The sequence below is a fragment of the Hyperolius riggenbachi genome, chromosome 10 (assembly GCF_040937935.1).
Source record: "Hyperolius riggenbachi isolate aHypRig1 chromosome 10, aHypRig1.pri, whole genome shotgun sequence".
Lineage (NCBI taxonomy): Eukaryota > Metazoa > Chordata > Amphibia > Anura > Hyperoliidae > Hyperolius > Hyperolius riggenbachi.
The window spans coordinates 84,056,231-84,080,521 of record NC_090655.1 but is presented as its reverse complement, the minus strand read 5'-3'; the positions used below and the strand labels follow the sequence as shown (position 1 = coordinate 84,080,521).

General features: G+C 41.0%; 1 protein-coding gene across 2 annotated transcripts in view; it reads left to right on the top strand.

Annotated features, from left to right (window-relative positions):
* The window catches only part of ARID5B (AT-rich interaction domain 5B), a 445,568-nt gene that overhangs the window by 331,383 nt on the left and 89,894 nt on the right, over positions 1-24,291 (top strand). For both annotated transcript variants that reach the window (XM_068255131.1, XM_068255132.1), the window contains 3 exons: positions 3,095-3,314; positions 11,136-11,188; positions 21,206-21,303. In XM_068255131.1, the coding sequence (XP_068111232.1) occupies positions 3,095-3,314; positions 11,136-11,188; positions 21,206-21,303 (371 nt within the window). The remainder of the gene's footprint in view (positions 1-3,094; positions 3,315-11,135; positions 11,189-21,205; positions 21,304-24,291) is intronic.

Sequence of the window (24,291 nt, the reverse complement as noted above, 5' to 3'; positions counted from 1 at the left end):
AAAAAAAATCATGTTTAATGAAACCACGTTTTGAATTACTGTCCCTAAAACATAATGGTGGGTTGAGTTCTTCACAAGTTTACCTTAAGTGGAATATAACCCAGCATTTCAACTTTGCTCTAAAACATTATTTACAGCATATTTTAGGCAACAAGCATTTTTTTTCTACTAGACCAGCATTGGAAGGGTTACACACAGAGCTTTAAAGTTCCGTGCAGAGAAATGCTGCCGCAGCCGAAGTTAGGTGATGATACATTTAAGTAAAGAATATAACAAGTGAGGAATGTGACTCACTCTCTGACTGTGCATGAGCTGCTGGACAGTCGGAGAGTGAGTCACATTCCTCACTGGTTATATTGTGTTTACTTAAATGTATCATTATCTAATCTACCTTCGGCTGCGGCAGCATTTCTCTGCACGGAACTTTAAAGCTCTGTGTGTAACCCTTCCAATGCTGGTCTAGTAAAAAAAAAATGCTGGTTGCATATAATATGCTGTAAATAATGTTTTAGAGCAAAATTGAAATGCTGGGTTATATTCTGCTTTAAGCTGTGTACACATCGAGAATATAAAGTTTGCTTAAAACCTACTTTCCAGATTGCTTTGGGTGACATTTTCCCCCGGTTTGCTGGTGAGCTGCACAGCACATTCTGCCCTAATAAGAGGGCAGGAAGCAAACTAGTAGGAGGGATGCTACAGCCTACAAGGGCAACTACAACAGCAGTCAATCAGATGGCTCTGTGGTGGGTGGGGGCACAAAACTTGGAGGACACTTGTACTCAGTAGAGATGAACAATGTTCATTTCAGGCAACAAACATTTAGGCTTCTTTCACAATGGGACATTGCCTTTGATGCGACGTTAAAGTCGCACAACGTGCCCCTAATGCAGCGCATGTAGGTTATGAAATTGGACGTTATTTTGCACTGCGTTATGTCTCTTGGTGCGCCGTTTTTGTCGCATACTGATGAAACGAAAACGACGCATGCGTTACATTTAAAAAAAACGAAACATTACTAAGCATGTGCAACACACATAACGCAGCAGATACATTGCTAAACGCACAGCATGCAGCACTTTTTAATAACACTACACGTTACACACTAACGTAACGTGTGCACTGTGAATGTCGCACAGACTTTGCATTGCTGTGCGTTACTCTGCGTTAAAGTATTTTATAACTTTAACGTTGCACTGTGAAAGAGCCCTACGAGTGCTTAACTACAGAAAATATTGACTATAATTACAGTAATGTTATTGGTGATGTGGAGCATTAGGTTGTGAACCCCACAGAGGTTGGCTGGTGACATGGTCATGAACTGTTTGGTGAATAGGTACCGGTATATAGTAAAGATGTATAGCACCAACAGAGCCTTTTATACACCATTTATTTTAGCTTACATTTAGATCTTTAGCCACTTACAAAAAAAGACACTGGAAATGAGCGCAGCATAATAAAGAGTACAGACTATTTTCTAATGGTCTCTGGGTACAGAGAATGGAGGAAAAAACACATTTGTAATGCATTTATAAGTATGCTCCTCATTATTAAAAAATAATATACAAGCAAACAAAATATGAGAATCTTCTCTTTAAATATTTAATATTTATTTTAGCATTAATAATTGAACATGGAAACCATAATTCAGGAAGAAAAATTGAAAAACAAGGCACAAATTACATAATCATTGAATATAAAATTTTACTTATGTGTAATTCATTTTTTACCAATATTTATAGAGGAACCTTTACATATCTACAGAAACTGATGGCGGACCAATAACCACTTAGGTTTTTAAAGCCAACGTCAAGCTTTTCATTTTTAAATGTATATGATGGTAAAGTCACATTGAAGACCAGTTTTCAGTAGTCTTTTTTTCTTTGCTTTGCATTGTATATCTGTACTTTTTTCAATAAATACCGGTATGTGAAATACCTGATTGTCTGGGCCATGCAGCTCCTTGCTGCAAGCAGGAATGGGAAGTGCTTTTCCAGCACAAAGCCATCATCTAGCCCAGAGGGTGGAGGTCCCCAGTGCATATATATTAATAAAAATAAATATATATATATATATATATATATATATATATATATATATATATATATATATATATATATATATATATATATATATATATATATATAAAATTTGACACAGAAAGGAGAGGAGGTGTAGGAGGCCTTACCTCTCCTAAAGAATCTAGAGCAGTCCAGCTGGAAAGGGTTTTGATCAAGCGCAATAAAGACAAAGCATTTCAGAGATACTTGCCTGCTTCCTCAGGTCAATGTTTTTTTGACCCGAGGAAGTAGACAAGTACCCAAAAACGTGTGTCTTTTTTGTGCTTGGATAAAAACCTTTCCAGCCAGATTGGTCTAGATTCTTCAGGAGAGGCCTACACTACCATCTTTCCTCTTGATATTAACTTTTTATAGTTTTTTTTTATATACATATATACTGGATGCCTCCACCATTGTTTTTATATTTTAAATCTTTCTTGAGAGGTAATCGTTTTTGTTTTGTTTTTTGCCTTGGAGTGCGAACAACAAGTTCCTGTTACACAAGGCCTAGAAAATAGAGCAGGGATAGTGATATTCCCACAGGCTTTCACAGAGGTTGCAAGTTTTTGAAACCCATCTTTGTGAGTATATAATAGCAATTTGCTACACTTTACTTTACTCCTGGTCGTCTCTAGTCTCTTGGACGGCCCTGAGGTTAATGTAACCACAGGAAAGATCATCATGACTGATTATCTAACCCCACCCACTGCCTCTTAGACTTGTTGCCTAAAACATTTTTCATAATCCATTTCAGGTGACCATCTGTGTTTGTATATAATGTCCCCAAGATCACCCCCTTCCCCCCCACAAAGCCAAACAGCAAGTCAACAAAAATGATCACAACTTATAACTTAATGCAAATGTCTGGTGTATGTTGCTATTTGTTTTCGTATAAGCTGTGTTACATAGTGGGTCCGGGCAGGTTTAGGGATGGAACTCCTAACCAAGTGCTAATTTAAGTTAATGTGAAGTATATATTCAAACTTCTTACAGACGAGGATCTGTAGCACAAAGTCTCATGCATGTGATTCTTCCAGGTAAAATGTGAAGTAAAGACTACTTTACCAAAAGCAAAGACTGCCAACGGCAACTTCAAGAAAACCCCCATTGAGGAAAAACCAAAGGCCCCTGTGGAAGATGGATGTAAGACGGAAGAATGCAAAGCTGATGAACAGGCATTTCTTGTAGCACTGTATAAATATATGAAAGAGAGGAAAACTCCCATTGAGAGGATACCATATTTAGGCTTTAAGCAAAGTAAGTACAGATTTTTTTTTTATGTGTACATTTATATTTCATTTAGAGAAACAAATGCTGATGTAAATAATTATAACACATTAGCCATGTATTACACAGAGCTTAAGTCCTCTGGGATGCTCTAGGTTATGCTAGTTAGATCTGTGTTGATTAAGCCCGAATTTCCAACAGGTCCGATCTGCTTAAAGTGGATCCGAGAAAATTTTTTACTCATTGCATAATTGTGTTCCTTTCATATAATTTATAGGGCATTCCTCAAGCCAAATACTTTTTTGCTTTGTTTTAATATTCGAATTCCCTATAATCTAAACAAGCCTCGCACACAGCTTCTCCAGAGTGCCTTGGCACTCTGATTAATGTAGCAAGGGCTTATGGGAGCTCAGTCTGGGCAGGAGGAGGTGTTTACTAGCACGAGATTTCAGAGACAGGGGAGGAGGAGAGGGGAGTGAAGTTTTCACAGGCTGAGGGTTGGAGATACAGATCAGCTTCCCAGTGTGTAATGTGACAAACAGAACATGGCTGCTCTCATTGTATCACAGGAATAAAGAATCCTAAACTGTTGAAGCTGTTAACAGCTAGATTTGCTGTGTAAACATAACTTTAGATAAGATATATAGACAAGTTACTTGTTATAGTTATTTTTTCATCTTTAAGATCAACTTTAAGGTCAATAATGGGATCAATTTTATGCAGTAGTGATGTGAAAATCGATTCTGGTATTGACTGGGAGCAGATCAGACATGTTGGAATGTTTTAGTTTGACCCATCGATCTGACAGGAAATTGCATGGTGTGTTACATAGTTGAATACAAAGTTTGGTTGAAAAAAGACATTTGTTCATAGAGTCCAACTAGGATAAATAAAAAACAAACAATCCTAGCATTAGTTGCACTTTTTTATTGCTCTTGTAGTTAATGGGGCTAAACTTGTTTTAGGCAAATGTTAGAACCATGTGATGGGCTTCACTGAAAAAGAACACAAAATAGGGTCATTGGGTTGAATCCCACCAAGCACATTCAAGCTGTATGTTCTCCCCTGGATTGTGGGGCTTTTCTCCAGTTTCTCTGGATGGTTTTCATACCAAAAACATAATGGTAGGTTCCTACCCAAAACATAAGAGTTTAAATTGTGAGTCTTCAGAAAAGCAAAAAGAGATGAATGTTTAACGTTCTGTAGAAGTGGAAAAAGTCTTCTTATTTACATAAATAAATAAAATCCGCTTGCTTATTGTGTCCCAGTAAAGGTATGCCAGCTGTATTATTTGTCACCCAAGGTTGCTGACCCCATTGCTGTCACATTGGGGTTGATTCATTAAAAAAGTTCATCTTAACGTCTGCCGGTAGCAGATGTTAAGATTACCGACATTTACACAATTTGCGAGTTATGCAAATTGTGTAATGTGGTATATGCATTACAAGCAAAGTAAGCAGTGCATGTATATAACGTGCGTACCTCGCTGCGTATATTGCATAAATGCTGGAAATCTTTGTGTGCTGGTCATTTTAAAGTGCGCTATCACCGCACATTAAGATTAACTTTCTTTAGTGAATTAACCCCCCTGGTGTCTTGTGACTGTTTCAGGTTGTCTAACATATAATGCAGTGGTGGGGTGTCTGGGCACCCTGGAGAGAAGAACAAGGGAGACAAAAAAAGGGAGCCCAAATAGCAAATTATGTCAATAAATAAACAGATTAGGTATAAAATAAATGGGCTACTCACAAAGGTGGGTTACAGTGGGGCAACCATCCACAAAAAGCAGGTGAAGTCAACGAACCTGACTCCACTCTGGGTGTCCAGGCTGGGTCTAGGGTCACTCTTTCTAAAAAATGTCAAACTCCCAAAATAGGTGGTACCATATGTGGTCCGTTTGAAACCCCTCCTACAGCAGAGTGTGGGGGGTGACTTAAGCACAACAGGGTGGAAAAGCATTCAGGATTGTATAAAATGGAGTTAAAACAGCAATAAAAACTTTCCCAAAGTGCACAATTGGCTGTCTACACTTTTATTGGCCTGAGGATGCGGGCTTAGACTCATGAAAGGCGTTGCCTGTGCTAAATAAAAATCTTTTCTCTTGGTAGAGTGTTGTCATTGATATAAGCCACCTTACTACTTTGTTTTTATTGCTGGTTTATTGCTATTTTTAACTCAGTGTTATACAATCCTGGGCACTTCTTCACCCCTGTTATGGTCCCACCTTGCTTCAATAATGCTGCTGGGACGCCTGCGTGTTTGGGTTAGAGCCATGTCTATGCCATTTAAAAGTACTGCATTTGATATAGCCTTTTAGCAGCCAATTTATTTAGAGGCTTATAAATGTTCCAGACCAATTTATTTTAGCATTTTATTATGTTACATTTCCCTGCTTCTAATTAGTGCTGATGTGATGTGTGTTTATGGCCACTTGTCTCTAGGGGGCAGTGCGAGACCATAACAGAGGACTTCTGGTTTCAGTTTCTATATTTTTTTGCTCAGTAGAGAGAGATCAAAGCATTCCAAGAATGTGCAGCACAACTGAAGTCAAAAGCAGTGCACTTAAACAAGATAATTTTGTTGAAGCTGCTAATGGGTTAAAAGCAGCTTCTCTGAAAAACATTAGTTATAGCTGCTACAAAGTTGTGCCCACGTGCCATAGCCCTTTTAGACTAAGTGAGTGGGGATATAAATAGTCGGCCAGGGCAATAAAAAGAAAGTTTCATAACACAATTGTTAATAACAAAGCCACACACATTAGCTTTATGGCCTTTCTATGTTTTAGCAATATGTTTCAAAGATCATTTTTCCTTCATTGGGCCCATGTGTTTATTCTTATGACGAATGTCACCCCTGCATGTTTTACATAACAATTTACATACCTAATTGGCATTGACTGCTGCCAAGCTCTGGCAGCCATGATAAACTTGAATAACTGCAGATGATTATAACATTTCCTCCAAACTGGCTGTTTGAAATGGAAAGGCAAGAAGAGCGAGGAATGTGCGGCAAACAGCTTTGTTACATTATACATTGATTTAGAGTCAGTGAAGATCCAGGGAAATCTGTTAATGGATTTAGAGAAAAAAATGTCCTGGCTCAAGTAGGCTTTCAGAATTATTCTGTGTTGAAGGGTGTGTTTTCTAATTTTACATTTCTTGAAGCTCTCGAAACTAAAGACTAAGCAGACCCTAACTCTTCTGATTTGGGGCTGTTTTTAATTTCAAGGGCCTTACTGAGAGCTGAGAAAGCAAAGTAAACCATATGTATGTAGGAAGTGGCTTAGGATTTGTGTGTTATAACTAAATTACAGGGACCGGTTCTGTACTAGTAGATATTCAATACTTCCTAACATGGAGGTAGCTCTGTAGATGGCTAATTTAGTGCACTTGAGTCTGAGATCCACCACAACTTGTCTCTGTAGTGGTCGGTTGTGTACAGTTTATGAAGGACTGCATGGGCCTTCTTACCTGCAAGTGCGTCAGACAACAGGCCACTGAGACTTCCCATAAAGGTGTTTCAAATGAGTTCTCAAGTCCCACCAATCCATTACCAGAGGTCCCTGGATGCTCTACTTCACACCATCCATGTATACAAAGTTGGAGACACTTTACTGTATCCCATACAGTGTGAACAAGCCCTGTTGTCTCTGCAAAGTTGTTTTAATTGGCTTTTTGGTTGTCCAAAAAATAACAGCTGGTGGGATTTGTGGAGACATTTGTGAAACCTTATCCTTTTGTGACACACCATGGTAAAATCTGAGATATTTACCCTCAAGTCTTATAATTTAAAAGGGTCTTGTAGTGGATCCAGGTTTAACAATCCACTACTGTATCAGAAATAGAAGTGTTTACAACATTTACGGTTATCTTTTCTTGCCTTGTTAAGTTGTCTTAATCTAATTAGCTTAAAGTTTTGTTAAAAGCCAGACATGGTTGGATCTGCGGCAGCAATAAAAATAAATACATAGATCATTTAGATGTTATGATAAGTGATAACAGTATTACTAATTAAATAGGGACATAGCTAAAATGTCAAAACTGCTGTGTAGTCTCTAGAACATGACAATAAGATCTGGACGTGAGATGGTTAACGTACTACTGAAGTGGAGAGATATGGGGGCTGCCCTACTTTTGTTTCCTTTTATGCAATACCGGTTGCCTGGCTATCCTACTGCTCCTCTGCCTCTAATACTTTAAGCCATCGATGTCCAACAAGTATGCAGCAGATCAGGTGTTTCTGACATTGTCTATCTACATGCTTGTGTATGGTGTTACACTACAGTAGCCAAATAGTTCAACAGAACTGCCAGCCAACTGGTATTGGAAATACATATGGCAGCCTCCATATTCATCTAACTTCAGTTGTCCCTTTACCTTTCCTATAGTGGTATGTAATATTCAGATTTTTAAATAAAATAAATCCATTTGTTAATTTGCATCCTTTAACCACTTGCCGGCCGCACACTCATAACGCGCGTCGGCAAAGTGGTAGCTGCAGGACCAGCGATGCACATTTGCATCGCCGGCTGCAGGCTAATCAGGAAACAGCCGCTTCCTGTCAATTCACGGCGGGGGGCTCGGTGAATAGCCTGCGGGCTGCCGATCGCAGCTCGCAGGCTTAATGTAAACACAAGCAGAAATAATCCATACATTTTTACAACGCTGCTACCAGTAGCAGCGTTGTACTAGATCAGCGATCCTCGGCCAATCAGCGGCCGGGGATTGCTGTCACATGACAGGCAGGAGCCTGTTAGAGGCTGCACAGGACAGATCCGTTCCTGTGCTGCCTCCGATCTCCGGGGCAGGGAGGGAGGGAGAGGGAGAGGGGGAATCCTGCGGGGGAGGGGGCTTTGAGGTGCCCCCGCCAGCCACATGCAGGCAGGAGCGATCAGACCCCCCCCCCCCCCGTCACATCATCCCCCTAGTGGGGAAAAAAGGGGGGCAGTCTGGTCGCTCTGCCTGGTGTTTGATCTGTGCTGGGGGCTGTAGAGCCCACCCAGCACAGATCTTAGAAATAAGTGCTGGTCCTTAAGGAGGGGTAAAGGCTGAGTCCTGAAGTGGTTAAGCAGTCGGCTCTCAACTTAAGTGAATTAGCAGAACTTTCTGAAGCCTGTATGCCTCGGACCTTATTTATGATGACAGCTTTGTTTGCTATCCAGTCCTCTTTGCAGCTGAGCAGTAGCCCAGAGCTGCCAATGAGAATCGAGATCAGAAAGGAAACAAAAATCTGATTGGTTTCTCTGGGCAATGATTTTGCCTTAGTTTGCTTTATATCTATCTTGATAAATCAGTAGTTGGTGGTGTTCTTGCTACCGTTTAGATCTCAGTTTAAGTCTAACTGCATATTGATACTGTCTGCTTTCCCAGTTTATGCACGACAGGGAATGGATAAAGTGAACTGTTAGTGAGCCTTTATTTGATTGAGGGTAATATCTCATGGTGAGCCTGGGGCAGCAGATCATATTTCAGACAATAAAAGGCTGAGACGCAGCTTTTGTGATTACGTAGATGTAATAAATGAGCAGCTATGAAAACACCATCATAATCATACTGTCAAAGGGCTTATATTTTGTCTGCGAGTCAAATTTGCATGATAAATTTCTTGAGAATAGTTTACAGCAGCCTTTTTAATGAACACAGAATTCTATGAATGTCGGCTATTCACTGTGCTTTTTATTGCATATAGTGATAAAACTAGCAGTAAACCATTTCATTTTATGGTTATACTATAATGTAAAAGTTTCCATATCTCTACAAAACTTGAAAGTTTTTCCTTTTTTATTTAACCAGTATAATTTAACCAGTTTCATGTTACGGTAATTTCCTTGAGGTGGAATCCTAAAAGGTGCAACAGTTTCATAGTAGGCAGGTTTACCGTGCTATCTGTTCTCTGGCAGGTCCCTACAATTAGGTGACAAATTAGCAGGAGATGTGACTCTTGGCTCATCTCTTCACCCCATGTGAGCACTACGTCAGCACAGAGTATAATCTATGAAGCGTATCAAGAGCAGAAAGGGTGTGGTACTCAACGGACGGGCTTGACTAGAATTTGTATTCAGGAGTTTAGGCAAATTTAGGGGTTCCTTGGAGTTTAGGGGCTTTCTTATTTTTCACCTTAACTTTAAAAGGAACTTGAGGTGTGAAACCTGTGAAAGCTGCCATATTTATTCCCTTTTAAACAATACCAGTTGCCTGGCAGCCCTGCTGATCCCTCTGGTCAGTAGGGTCTAAATCACACACCTGAAACAACCATGCCACTAATCTTGCCAGATTTGTCATAGACCTCTGATGTGCATGCTTGTTTAGGTACTATGACTTAAAATATTGTAGGCAAAGGATCAGCAGGACAGCCAGGCAATGTGCATTATTTAAAAGGAAACAAACATTTCAGCCTCCATATCCCTCTTACCTCAGGTTCCCTTTTAAAACACAAACTGGGGAGAAGGCAGCATGGATATTGGCGTCAAGTTAGGTCATAGTAAAATACTGGTAAAAATGACCAATATTTTACTATCAGTATTACATGGAGCCTAATTGTAGAATATCAGTCATTTTACTGATATTCTACTAGTGACCACCTCCTATTTTACCGGGTTCCTTTTTTGCATGTACACTTTGGTCAAGAGCGTCTCATACAAGATCCTAGTGTGTGCACAGCGGCCCCAACACTCCCTGATGCAAGAAATCTGGAATCCTAGGTCATCTCGGCCCATCACAGGCTAAGGGCATTGTCTTTTGCTTACCTCTGCTGATCCATCGTGTGAAGCACATCATGCCTCTTGCGTCCATGGCATCTTGCCGCCCGGTCACTTTGGAGCAGGGTGAGACAAAATGACTGCTCACCCTGCTGCCGCTGAAATACCGGACATCGTTAATTACGATTTCCCCTCTCTGTGTCATAGCAACTCAGAGGGAGAAATAATTTGGGGCCCGGCAGTCACCGACACCCAAATTACCTACCTTGTCCCTCCTCCCCACTCTGTAGCAACAGAATGCATCTCTAGCATCTACATTAGCAACGTGTCTGTACAGAAGAGGGATCAGATAGATCAGGCGTAGGGAACCTATGGCTCGGGAGCCAAATGTGGCTCCTTTGATGGCTACATCTGGCTCACAGTTAGGGGTTGATTCACTAAGTTACACTGCTTAAGCAGCACAGCTTAGTGTGACAGCGCAAGTACAATTTTCAAAGTAAGCATGCTACTGCTGTAGCATGCACTACTAACTTACTTGCGCTCCCCCAAAACTAACGGCCGCTCCAATTGTCCCACCCTGAACCCTGTTAGGTCCATTGACTTTGTAGGACGAGATCCTTCACTTTGATTGCCCCAATAGGCTGCCTGTCACGTGACAGGCAGCCTATTGGGCCAAAGTGCTGTGATCTCGTCTCTACAAAGTGAATCAACCCCCAAGTAAGTTAGGTAATTGCACAAGCTGTATTTCTCCTGTCTGGCTCTCGGGGAAATTGCTGATGTTGCTGAAACCCAAAAGAAGCTGAAGACGTGTCTGACACGTCCGTTGCCCATAGTATCAATTGTGTACACATCACCATGTAAACAGGGACGTGAGCCCTCTGCCAGTTTGAAAAATATTGTATGGTTCTCACGGAATTACTTTTTAAAATATGTGGCGTTTATGGCCCTCTCAGCCAAAAAGGTTCCTGACCCCTGAGATACATATTACATCCAATTAAAAAAACATTGGTTGAAGTTCTGCTGTCACAGGGTAGCATAAAGACACACCACAATTACTATAGTTTATCTTCTGTATGTAAAAAGTTAATATTTTATGTTGACAATATCGCTGGTTAATGCAATGCTTATCTAAATACTTATTGTCCTTCTAACAGTTAACCTTTGGACTATGTTTCAAGCTGCTCAAAAACTGGGAGGATATGAAACGGTGAGTTTTTAAATTGTCTTACTTTATACGACTTACTTGCAGTTAGCTAAAAATAAGTGAGTCAAGCAACTGTCATTTTTCCTTTTTCAAACTGGAGTCAATATCCAAAACAAGGGCGCATAAAGCAAGAACAAGCAGACAGTGGTTCTAAAAGTCTTCACTGCAGCATTACAAAAATGGATGAATTTCCATATTAAAGGGAACCTGAAGGAATATGTAGGCTGCCATATGTATTTCCCTATAAAGAATATCAGTTGCCTGACTTGTGCTGATGCTTTGCCTCTAATACTTTAAAGGGAACCTGAAGTGACAGGAATGTGAAGGCTATTTATTCCCTTTTAAACTATGCAAATTGCCTGGCCGCCCTGCTGCTCCTTATTTTCAGCCATAGACCCTGAACAAGCATGCAGCAGATCAGATGCACTGACCGAAGTCTGACTAGATTAGCTGCATGCTTGTTTCAGGTATATGATTCAGACACTGCTGCTGCCAGGTCTGCAAGGGAACTAGAATTGTTTAAAAGGAAGTAAACGTGGCAGCCCCCACATTCTTCTCACTTCAGGTGTCCTTTAATTCACTGGCCCAGGATAAGCATGCAGATCAGATGCTTTGACTTTAATCTAACTCAAACAACTAAAGTTAAAAGCTTGCCAGGCAACTTGCATTTTTTTTTAATAAGGGAATTAAGATAGCAGCCTTCGTACTTCTCTCAAATCAGGTTACTATAAATCTAGAATCTAGAATATGTGCACTGAAACATAAATTACAGTGGCCATCCAGTAGTAGTTCAGGGCCAATGTTGGCCATACTAATCTCTTATAGTCTCTTGTCCTTTTCTGGCAGCCATCAGTAGATACATACTATTGTGATTTTCTAGTGTTCCATAAAGAGTCTACATAGGTCCATTAACCTCCTTAGCGGTAACCCCGTGTGTGACACGGGGTAAGCCGCCGGAGGGTGCCGCTCAGGCCCTGTTGGGCCGATTTAAATAATTTTTTTTTTGCTGGACGCAGCTAGCACTTTGCTAGCTGCGCCAGCACCCCGATCGCCGCCGCCGCGCGCCCGATCGCCGCTATCCGGTGCGGCGCGCGCCCCCCCCCCCCCCAGACCCCAATCAGTGCCAGGCAGCGCCGAGGGGTGGATCGGGTCTCCCAATGACGTCCCGACGACGTCGGTGACGTCATCCCGCCCCGTCGCCATCGCGACGGGGGAAGCCCTCCAGGAAATCCCGTTCTTTGAACGGGATTTCCTGATCGGAGATCGCCTATCATGATCGGAGCGGCCCTGGGCTCGCTACATGATTTAAAAAAATAAATAAAAAAAAACTGCTGCGCTGCCCCCTGGCGGTATTTTTCATACCGCCAAGGGGGTTAAAGAGAGTCTGAAGCGAGAATAGATCTCGCTTCAGACCTCATATATAGCAGGGGCACGTGTGCCCCTGCTAAAACGCCGCTATCCCGCGGCTTAACGGGGGTCCCTGTCCCCTCAAATCCCCTTTGTAATGCGGGGGAGCGCTACCGCATTGGGGCAGGGCTAACCGTCTGTCAGCGCGTATCTCCGCCTCTCCCCCGCCCCTCTCAGTCTTCCTTCACTGAGAGGGGCGGGGGAGAGGCGGCGATGCGCGTCTGATAGACGCGACTGGAGGCAGGGCTGCGGCCGTTAGCCCTTGCCTCCAGGAAGCAAAGTCCACGACCAACTTTGCGACCAACTTTTGCGGGGGGTGGGTTGGGGGTGAAGGGACCCCCGTTTAGCCGCGGGATAGCGGCGTTTTAGCAGGGGCACTGTATATGAGAGCTGAAGCGAGATTTAGTCTCGCTTCAGTGTCTCTTTAAGTATTAGAGTTTTTCCAGAGGAATTGTCCGTCTATTGCACATGTACGCTGTTAGGTGTAGGGCATGCTGGTCTGAAGACAGTTAACTTCCCCATATGTTTTTGAATGTTATGATGGACATTATTCATTTCATTTGTTTATGACAGCTCATTAATATCTGTTACAGTTTAACTATCACTACAGTAAACAGATGGCTTCTTTGACACTCCTATTTATAGTTACCACCTGTTTTTAATAAGAAAGTTTAAGTTGTGCACTTTGCCCTTTTTAACAACCAAATGTAGGGCTTTGATATTCTACCATAGTGTTCTCTGCTGGTAAATATACTTACCTCTCAGTTATCTAATGTGGCTCCCCAGGCAGTAATATGCCTATTTGATAAGTCTTATCCAGTTACAATACGTCTTATCCAATTGTACATTGCATGATGTCAAATATTAGTATATGATTGCATTAAACTGCCTTCCAAGGTCCCAATTTTAAATAGTGATGTTTCAAGGGAGGCTCCCCCTCAGCATCTCTTCTGCACAGTTTCCTTGGCAGTCAGTCAGAGAAGGAGTGATTTGAAAACTGCTGTTTTCCTATCTCGCTAGGTTATGTGCTACCCAGAGGATTGTTATCATTCCCATAATTCATGTGCGGGTTAGGATGGGAAAGGCTAGAATTTAAATATGTTACTATGAAAATATAATCTGAGACATTGGTAGAACACCTATTACTGCTGCGGCAGTGTTGGTGGGTGGGGTGGGACAGAATCTACTGATTGCTGGTGGCAGGCACAATTTCCAGGCATGGCGCAGAGATATGTGACGCGAGTTAGTGAAAACAGCGCTGGAAATTTAGGCACACCAGGGGCCACCCTACTGCAATGTAAATTATGGCTATAGCGGCGCTCAGGCAGTAATTTGGACACCGTCAAGAGACGGCGCACCAAATTACGATAAATACTGCATAATAGCTGGCAGACGAATTACGTCTTACTCCACAGTCCACGGCCCCCTGGAGGGGGAATAGTAATTTAACACTGCTGGGACTTTTGCAGGAGCAGGGTGAGCTGTTTTTCTTTTACGAATTCAGATTGGGGCATTCTGTTTGTTTTATGATCTGAAAAGCGCTGCATGAACCATTTTCGCGGCGGTTTTGCGATAATGGGAGGTATAGGAAAAGCACAAAGCGCTAGAAAAGCATTTTTGTGGGCGTTTCTTTCTCTGCCAATTTAAATGTGAAGTGTTTCCGGGATTTTTAGGTTCTTTTCCCTTTAAAAATAAAAAGATGCCCAAAAAAGCGCTTACCAAAAACGCCCAATGCACAGAAATCTCTGGAAATTGCAAACAAAAGCAACAAAAAACGCCCAACGCAAACACTAATGCAATAGGAACGCAATGTGAACAAGGCCTTACTGTCAGGTGGAAAAGCCACTTCATATACAGATCACTACTGTCTAGTGTTGATATGGACCCTACAGTCAGTCATTGGGCTGCTGCTAGCTACTATTAAAAGCTTTTACAGTGTTCAATGCTGCACATATGTATGATTACCAAAACGGGAACATAAGTTAAAAATAGGACAACTTTTAGACACAGGAAGATGCAGCTAAAGTGTTCTTCCCGTGTCAACATGAACTAAAGTTTGTAAAAATTGTTGTGACATCAGACCATCTCCTTTTTTTTCTTTTTACTACATTGTGAAGCCATGAAATGATCATGGCATGATAAGACCTTTGTGCTATATTGTATCATCGCTTTGAATAATGAAAATAAAATCCTGAAAAGGTTCATTGGAATTTGGTCGAGTCTAGATTGGATTGCTTGTGTATGGACATGGCATGACAGGAACCAACTAATACGTTGAGGGTTCGTTGTGCACGCATTATAAAGTATCCTTAACACAACACACAGTGCTGGCTCACACTATGGGCTTGATTCACAAAGCGGTGCAAACACTTTGCACGCCTGTGAAAACCCCTTTATCACGCCTAAACTCAGTTTAGGCATGATAAGAAGAAACTCGCGCGAATTTTCAGCGGCCCCCGCTTCGCGCGAAGCTCCCATTAAGCCCTACGGGACTTTGCGCGCGCACGTACGCGCGTACGCGCAGAAACTTCGCGCGAGTTAGAGCACAAAGCGGTGATAACTTTGCTGGTGCAAAGGTTATCACGCCTAAAGTCTTTGTGAATCGAGCCCTATGAATGTGAATTACTATCTTGCATCGCAATTTGCATTGTGATTCCCATTCAAGAGAACAAGAATCACATCCGAATCGCCCCAAAGCGATTCCAATTGCAAACGCTGCAGTGAGAATGATCCCATAGGGATACATTAGCTACAGCGCTTTGCTGATCGCTGGAGATCAATGCCCAAGTGTGAACTAGCTCAAACTGTGCACATAAAGTGTGGACCTTTGCTGTAGAATGCATGTACACACATTACCCAGAAATACACTGTAGAAAGTGCAATAGAACAATACAATCCACTACAGATTAGACATGTGTACATGACCTTACTCCATACAAATGTATGTGCATCTAATGCATTGCGGCGTTGTGCAACACAACATGCATAGGTTGAAGGCACCAAACAAAAAGAGAGGTACCAACAGTGGCTTCATCCATCTTTTTACCATGATTGATAAGTTCCTCCTCCTATTGCACTAGAGCCGGATTTCAGCCTTCAGTTTCCTGCCCCATCCATCTTATATTGATTTCCAAGGCTTCTTTGAAGGTTTCTTAACAATTAGGTTTTTACGGTAACAGGTTGTTAGCCTATTGCCCAACCCCCAGACTTGGAGGATTAGGGTTTCCTATTAAGTCTGGAACATCACCTTTGGCCTGTCTAGCTAGGGAGACCCTACCAGTAGCTAGGCTACCGCCGACATAGCTCTCAGGATCACTTTTTCGTGCAAGCTTCACCACTGCGACAAAGTAAGGATACTTTCGGTGGGGAATTGATAAGTTCACTTCAATAAAGACTGGCAGTCTGAGTTGAGGCAAAATTGGAACTGTTCTAGCTTTTGTAAAAGTTCACCCTTGAGAAAAATCTAAAATATAGGATTGTTTGAGAATGAAGGATTGTGCAATATGTTTTTTTTCCAGTTTAACCAATTTTGAATAAAAGCTTAAATAAACAATATTTCACAATAGCCGTGCACATTGGGGGTTTATTGAAACAATCTTGAAGCGTAGCCTGATTAATTCCAGCTTGAGAAGACTGTAAACTTGTTGTAAAAAGTACAAGTGGAAAACACATGTAACTCTTCCCTGTTAAGGAAATTAGTTGGGTCTGTAATTTTTCCCATGTTAAGAAAAGGCTTATTATTGTTTAAGCTGCCAAGAGTGTATATGAAAAAATAAAAAAGAAAAAATCCGAAAACTTCACTTGGCAAAATACCTCACATCTGCTCTTGTCTAATAATGTGGAATGTGTTTAAAAGCTTTCAAACACAATCAGGGCTGGCCATTAAGAAACTCGAGTTTTTGCATCTTCTTGCTGTAATTGTGGTGTAAAATGGCTATAATGGGTGAAAAGCCACCGGCAGACAAACAGGAAGTTATCAGTTATTCAGAAAACTCTCTTGCGCATTTTTATTAACTAATGCTATCTGACATGAGTGCTCTATTTTTAGCTCGCAGATACATTTTGATGGTCACGGACTGCACACTCTGTTCTTTGAACCAAGAAAACATTAGATAAAGTAGAAAAAAAGATTCATTTTTTTTCTCCCACAGTTCTTTAACGCAATGCATTCAAATAAAACACATACTTACAAGCTATGACATCTGCAGAGGAGAAATGAAGGATTACAGCAGTAATTGTTTCCAGATCTTGCTTTGATTAAATGAAATGTATTCCTGTTTAATTGCAAGATATTGTAATCTCTAGATCTTTTTTTTTTTCTCTGTAATTTTAAATGCTTGTAAACATGAAAAACATTTTTTTATTTTTGTTTTAGTTTTTTCTTTCCAAGTGGCTAGATCTGAGCCTTGAAAATGAGTTTCATTATTAAACACAATGCAAACAAATTAAGAATGAGAAGAGTAAAATGTGTAGATAGAGAAAGGCAATATCACTACACGATAGCCTTCTTAAACAAAACCAACTGTTGTTTTTTCTTGTATGTTCTGAATTTCAGATGTACAACTTACAAAATAGATAAAAATGTGTATCTCACTAATATTATAAATGCCAACATTTGGATGTTTGTTACTAAATCATGCAACAATGGCTAAACAGATTTGAATGAAAATTGGCACAAACATACTACATTACCTGGAATAACATATAGGATACGTTTTATCCCCATAACCAAAAAGTGGGCGGAGACAAATACAAATTTCCCTGGGAAAACATAAACTGCAGCCATTCTTACACTGTTAATGGTAGAGTTCTCAAACTTTGCACAGTTGGTCACTGAGTGACTGGGATTAATATTCAGAAAATTGGGTGGAGCCTACAAAAGCCAATCAAAATTCACCCATAGATTTTCAAGGGCAATATTTAATTGCTGCCATTCTTGCACCGTTACTGTCACACACCTCAAACCTGGTACTGTTGGTCATTGGGTGACTGAAGTTCAAATTCAGAAAAGGGGGTGGAGAAACAGCCAATCAGATTTGTTTCATTTCAATGCAAATTATTGATGTCAAAGACAGCAAAGCTCACAAACTTAGTCATTGAGTAATTGTGTGTTAGGGTTAGAAAAAGTGGGTGCAGCCAACACCAGCCAAATACATACCCGGGCAATGCCGGGCCATCGGCTAGAATGTATATATGTGAACGTGAATAGGTACTTAAACATCTGTGGGTTAAATTTTCATATAGCAAGGCATTGTTTTTTCATGGAGTGCCCAATTAAATACAGGGGTCACATATTTACTTAAATTATACCCCACATATTACCCACATATAACCCCCTTACAGCTCTGGGGCCCCTGTGTTTGCAGGGTGTGCTCCCCTGTAGTTACACCTCTGAGCCTTTGTCGTCATTGGAGGTCTCCATTTTATAGCTTTTTTTTTAAATGTCATTCTTTTTTGGCCCCTCTGACTTGCCAACAAAACCCAGAGAGGTTTCGCTCTGAGTTTTTTGTTGTTGTTTTTTTACAGTCCATTGAAATCCTGTCTTTCCAGAGCATTTAGTAATAAAGTATAATGAAGATGCTTACTTAGACTACTGTCTTCAATATACTTTATAACTAAATGCTCTGGAAAGACAGGATTTCTATGAGCTTTAAAAAAAAAAAAAACATAGCGAAACCTCTCTGGGTTGTGTTGGCAAGTCAGAGGGGCCCCCAAAAATGACATTTAAAAAAACAACTATAAAATGGAGGCCTCCAATGAAGACAAAGGCTCCAGGGGCGTAACTAAAGGGGAGCAGTTCCTGCAACCACAGGGGGGGGGGGGGGCAGAGCTGTAAAAGGGCCCCAACTACTACTTCACTCTCTCTGATAAAGGGGTCCTTCCTTCAGATCAGGGTTTGGGTTTTTTTGGGGCTACACTTATTATGGGTGCGAAGATTATAATTGCCACACTTGTTTTATGACCCTTGTGAGATGGTCCTCAAGGCTGTGAGAGTCAACGGGTTGCCAAGGGAAAGGGTGTGAACATTGGGGGGAAGGCCCATGATTTGAAGTTGGGCCCCTGCAAAGCCTGGTTGGTTGCCAAAATATTTAGTGGTGAAGCATGTGACCACACGAGCAGGATAAAAGCAGATACAAACTTTAAAATTTGCTGGGAGGAAGTGGTGGACTTACCTCCATAAAGCAGACACGAAAGACAGTCTGAATAGTAGCAATCACATTTATAAAATAGTACCCCAAAAAAGTGCAACACGTTTCGCAGGCCCAGCCTGCTTCATCAGGCAATAAACGTGGGAGCAAAACAGAATTTCGGCAATAGCAGGTGTAGCGCATGCCTCATGGGGCACCACTTTTTGTTTTTGGATACCTCTAACATTTGTCAGTACTTTTATACTCCCATCGTGCGCAAAGAAAGTTTTACTTGTTTACTGGAAAAGCTACTGATCTACAAAGCTTGCAGTTATACCTTATGAAAAACATTTGCAGCCTTTTATACACACAAACTCTCCAATGGAGCTTTAATTATATATTCTTTATGAAACCTCAGTGGGGTGTTTTCTCAGGTTCATTTTGCGTCATTTTCAGCAATGAATAGGTACTGTAGCATACCTCCCCTGGTCAGGCTTCATTCATCTGAGAAGGCATCAAATGCTGGAGAGCCACTGACAGGAGCTAGATGTTCCTGTACATCAAACCCCCCGCTGTATGTAGCTTGTGTGTGCTAAAAGATGCATGTGTCTGTAGTGCGTATGCATAATCTTTCCATGGCTGCATCATTTCCTAATGTACAGATGTGATGTTATGTCTATGGGTCCTGTAAGACTGTGCTTACCATTTAATGGATGGAAAGTGAAGTGACAGAAATAACTTAAAGGTCGATATTTACCTTTTCATCTATTGCAAGTGCCGCTGAATTTATTTATACTTCTGCAGGAGGGCCAGAAATTTAAAACCGGGTCTTTGTCCTGTAGAACCCATGAAAGACATTCAATAACCCTTTCATTTTTCTCAAGCTACAGTAATAAAATTAACTTCTATTTGTAAAACACTATCTTTTGGTGTATTTTCATACTCGTTCTTCTATGACAGCATTCGATAAATAGAGGGACATGAAGAGAGCAATTGTTAGTAATGCAAAAACTCTTCCTGCTTTAACTTATCAGTTTTGATGGGGTAAGGCAGAGAAAATGTTTTCTTGGGCAAATGAAAAAAAATATTTTTTTTCTATACGGGAACTTCAGCCATAGTTGAGGAAGGTTTCTTGTTTTAGAAGTCCCAGCTCAGTGAAAGGGTCAGTTCAAAGGACCACTATCATGAAAAAAGTAGGCAGTTAAAATCTGACAGAACCAACAGGTTTTCGGCCAGTCCATCTTCTCATGGGGATTCTCAGGGTTTTCTTTGTTTACAACAGCATTTCCTGAACAGCAGTTTAACTGCCAAAATGGTAAGATACCAGCCTGCCTTCTTACTCACTCTCACACGATTTTGTCAGTTTGCAACTGCTGTTCAGGAAATGCTGTTGAAAACAAAGAAAACCATGAGAATCCCCCATGAGGAAATGGACTGGCCCAACACCTGTTGGTTCTGTAAGATTTTAATTGCCTATTTTTTTTTTGTGTGTGATAGTGATCATTTAAAGGAAAATCCCAGCTGGCCTTTGTGCAATACATGAGCAAACAGTCTAATGTTTTTTTATGAAACAGCTATGGTTCCATTGTTCTAAATATACATTAGTCATCTTAGATCTGCTGTTTTCCCATGAGCCTTGCGTGGGTGTTGCTTCCTGAAGAAATGGCAGAAGAGGTGGTTTTGCTTTCTCATTGGTTGGCAACGAAAGGTAAAGTCAGCTATTATCTGGAGTGTGACACTGGGAGGGAGGCGCCCCATAATATGTATACAGTTATTATAGATCGTATAAAAGGCAAGAAAAAATCGACTCCAAGACAAGCATAGATATCGACAAAAATTGTTTATTCAAAACCCTGGACAACGCATTTCATGGGCATCCTCCCACTTCTTCAGGTCATTAAACCAGTGCCTCAAAGTAAATGTGAATTGGCTCGGAGCACCTATAGCTGTTGTCTGGAGTGGACAGAGTGTTGGCAGGAAAAGCCGCATTCAGTGGCCAGTATTTCATTGGTTAGTATTGTGGGCAAGTCGAGATTTAATGCCAATTTGGATAGGCATCAAAAGCCTGGGCAATGGTGAACAGACACGATTTCAGTTTTGATCCACCAACTTTCTTTTGTTCTCCACCATGCAAACAAGTAGGACCAATTAACTTCTGCCCAGAAAGTATATGGAGAATCTAGTATGTGTGAATGTTTAACATATTTGCTATGCAGTGTGTTGTAACTGGAGCATCTGGGACCTTATGAGTACAAAGGGTAATGATCCATAGTTGCCACTTGCAGATAACCATAAATCATTGTTTATCATGTGTAATTAAGACTAATGAACATCTGTCTGTAACGGCTATGAAATACCACATTTTTTTTTTAATTCTATTGCATTGCAAAATATATCCCACAAAGCTAAGTATGTAATATGTTCACTTTATTCATGCAAACATTAATACTAATATAAAGGTTGCTGATTTAATTTTTTTATACAGATAACAGCGCGAAGGCAATGGAAACATATTTATGATGAGTTAGGGGGAAACCCAGGAAGTACTAGTGCTGCTACATGCACTCGTAGGCATTACGAGAGGTAAGTCCTGTATACATATGAATGCACTTATATGGTTGATTTTCATGTTGTTAGTATAAGGACTTAGGAATGTTGAGGGTTCTATATGCTGTAGTTTATTTGTGTTGTAACTAGCAGCAGCAGACTGGTGAGGTTGTGTTCAACTAAATGTTGAGAACATCCTGTAAGTAGAGGCACTACAGGAATTGTTCTATAGTGGTGGTGGCCAGATAAGGTAAGAGCAGCCAACTGAACTGTGGACTTTAAGGCCAGTTTTACACTTTGCCGCAGGTTTATATGAATGATGATTTGGCCGAGTGCGCCGACAGGGTCATATGGATTCAAGAGAGATGGAACAGCACCTCGGCAATTCTCTGTGGGTGTGCGGGAACCAACCCCTTGTACCAACAGGGTGAAGATCCATCTTGTTCAAAGATAACGATCTGCACCACATCCAAGTATAAATCAGCTTTATTGTGCTGAGTGACTTGTAAACGGGCATACAACCCGAAACAGCGGGCTGTAGGTGCTACACAGCATTTTATGGACCTTCAATAAAGCTGATTTATACTTGAATGTGGTGCGGACCATTATCTTTGAACAAGACAGGGTCATATGCATAGCGCTGCCTCCTCGCACAACCCCCACACGCCCTCCACTGCACCTCGTCCAGTGGCATACTCCCTGCTGGACAGGAAGTACTTCACTGGGATTCCTGGGTTTTCCCCTCGTATTCCATGTATGCACGCCGCCCCACCAACATATTTAAAATTTCTGCGTTGCCTATTGACTTTCATTGCTTCCATCACTGCGGTAGTCCAATGGTAATGCGCTGTTGACTTTGCAGTGGCTCAGCGACTGATTGGGCACTTCCACAGCAACGTGACACGGTAAGTGTGCTAGGCCCCATTGCCTTGCATTGTCGTTGCGTTACTGTGTGGTAAAACAGGCTAACTCAATGCACACTTGCAAGGTGAGTGTAAAAGGGTCCTTAAAGTTATTTCTGAGTATTTTTGTTTAAACAGTATTAGATGAGATGACAAATTATGTAATAGTTTTTCTAGTTAGACATACAGTATATGACTTCTTGTGAACCAGTTTTCTTTTTCATCCAAAATGTGCTCTTTGCCGTCTCCAAAGGGGAGTCTCTTCTTCTTGGTATGTAGGTAGAACACAGAGTCTTGATTTACAGAGTTGGACCACCTATGCTGGCAAATATACATACAGTGTTTGCTTGGTTTGCCTAGAGTATAAATCTTTGCATCCTCCAGGACGCTGATCTGCATACACAGTTCTTTGCTTGTGTGTTGGCTTCTTGGTATGTACAGGATTCTATCTCCTTGTGTTGCTGGGTTTGAAGCAGAAATGGGACATCACGTTTGCTAAAGATCCTTTTGAGTTTCTCCATTACTCCAGCTGCATACAGAATGACAATAATTCTGTGTGTTTTCTTTTATGTCACTTTGTCCATTATGTATTAATTTACTTAATTTTTTTTACAGTCTTTTAGTTTTCACAAAAATAAACATTTTTTCCCTTGTTCTTAAGTGTTGATTTTTTTTTTTTTTGTAATTCGGCGTAACATTATATAAACAAATTATGTAAAAACATTTTTTTTTAAAAGCCATGAAACTGAATGAGCAATAAGAGCTCAATATTAATGATGTTGATGTAGGTCTATAAGGTAATAATCTGGTGCATAAACATATACGTCTTGGAAATGTACCATATATATGAGACTATAAATCTAGAAGTGTAGGTTTGACTCACTAAATAAAAGTAAAGGAGTCGACTTGTACTCGAATCGGACCTACGTTTCTGACTCATAGCCATTCCCATTTTCACTAATTGGTGGTAAGTGACACTTTCTTGATAAAGGTCTAAAAAGTCCTGGCCACTACAACTAACAAGTAAAAGGCAGGGAGAAAAATACAGGGCTGCAGCGCTTACTACGGAGGGGGAGTGGCTAATTGCTGTACTTGGGGATCTAGAGGAGTTATTGGCTGCACTTTAGGGCCAGGAGAGGTTAATGGCTGCAGTTCTTAATGCAGTTCTGTCATTAACCCCTCCTGGTCCCCAAGTGCAGCTGTTAGGCCACGTTCACAATAGCTTTCCCAACAGAATAGGCCGTACGGTTCCGTGGTCCGTTCCGCTGAACGGACGAAAAAAAAACAAGAAGGACCGAATTCCCTGCGGAAGGATTTGCAGCACAATAGGAATCTATGAAAACTGACGTTTTACAGCACTCTGGCTGTAAAAATTGACAGTTTTCCTGGATCCAGATGGCCGGGTCCGTACTGCCGGTTCCGCAAAAAAAAAACGCAGATGTGAACCGGGCCTTAATGCCTCACAGTCCCCAAGTGCAACCATTAACTTTGCTGGGTAGACTTATACTTAAGTCAATAAATAAATTCCAACTTAAGAGGGTCAAATATTGGATTTGACCTATACGCGAGGTCCACTTATATCTGAGGGATATACCAATAATAAAAAGGAGTAGTAACAAAATAAGGGTTAGCACTGCTAGATCTGCATATAATGCTAAGTAAACACTACTGACCTCTACATAACATAGTTCTGTGCCAATATTGTGGTACACAATGTAGTACAAATCTGTGTGTCAGTTGATTTCCCACCACTCCTCTGCCCATCCACTTGATGAAAATGTACTGCCAAGTTCGATATTATCATTGATTATTCAGCTGTCAATATAGATTGAATTTTTATCAATCATTGAGTTACTCGGTCACTGACAGATTCAAGTAGTGTGATTAAATCTGTCAGGTCACCCCATGTGCACAACTCCATGTTTGGAGACTTCTTCCCTTTTAGCATTCGCCTTTCTCTCTTGGTTCTTCTCCCGAGACCTACTTGACTCACAAAACCGTTTACTTGCAGATGATGTGTCCTCCATGCTGTGTAAAGTACCTCAGCACACATTTCACATGTCATATTGTTCTTGTTGCAGCACACCAGGCAATCTGAACAATCATTAAAATATTAGCAGAA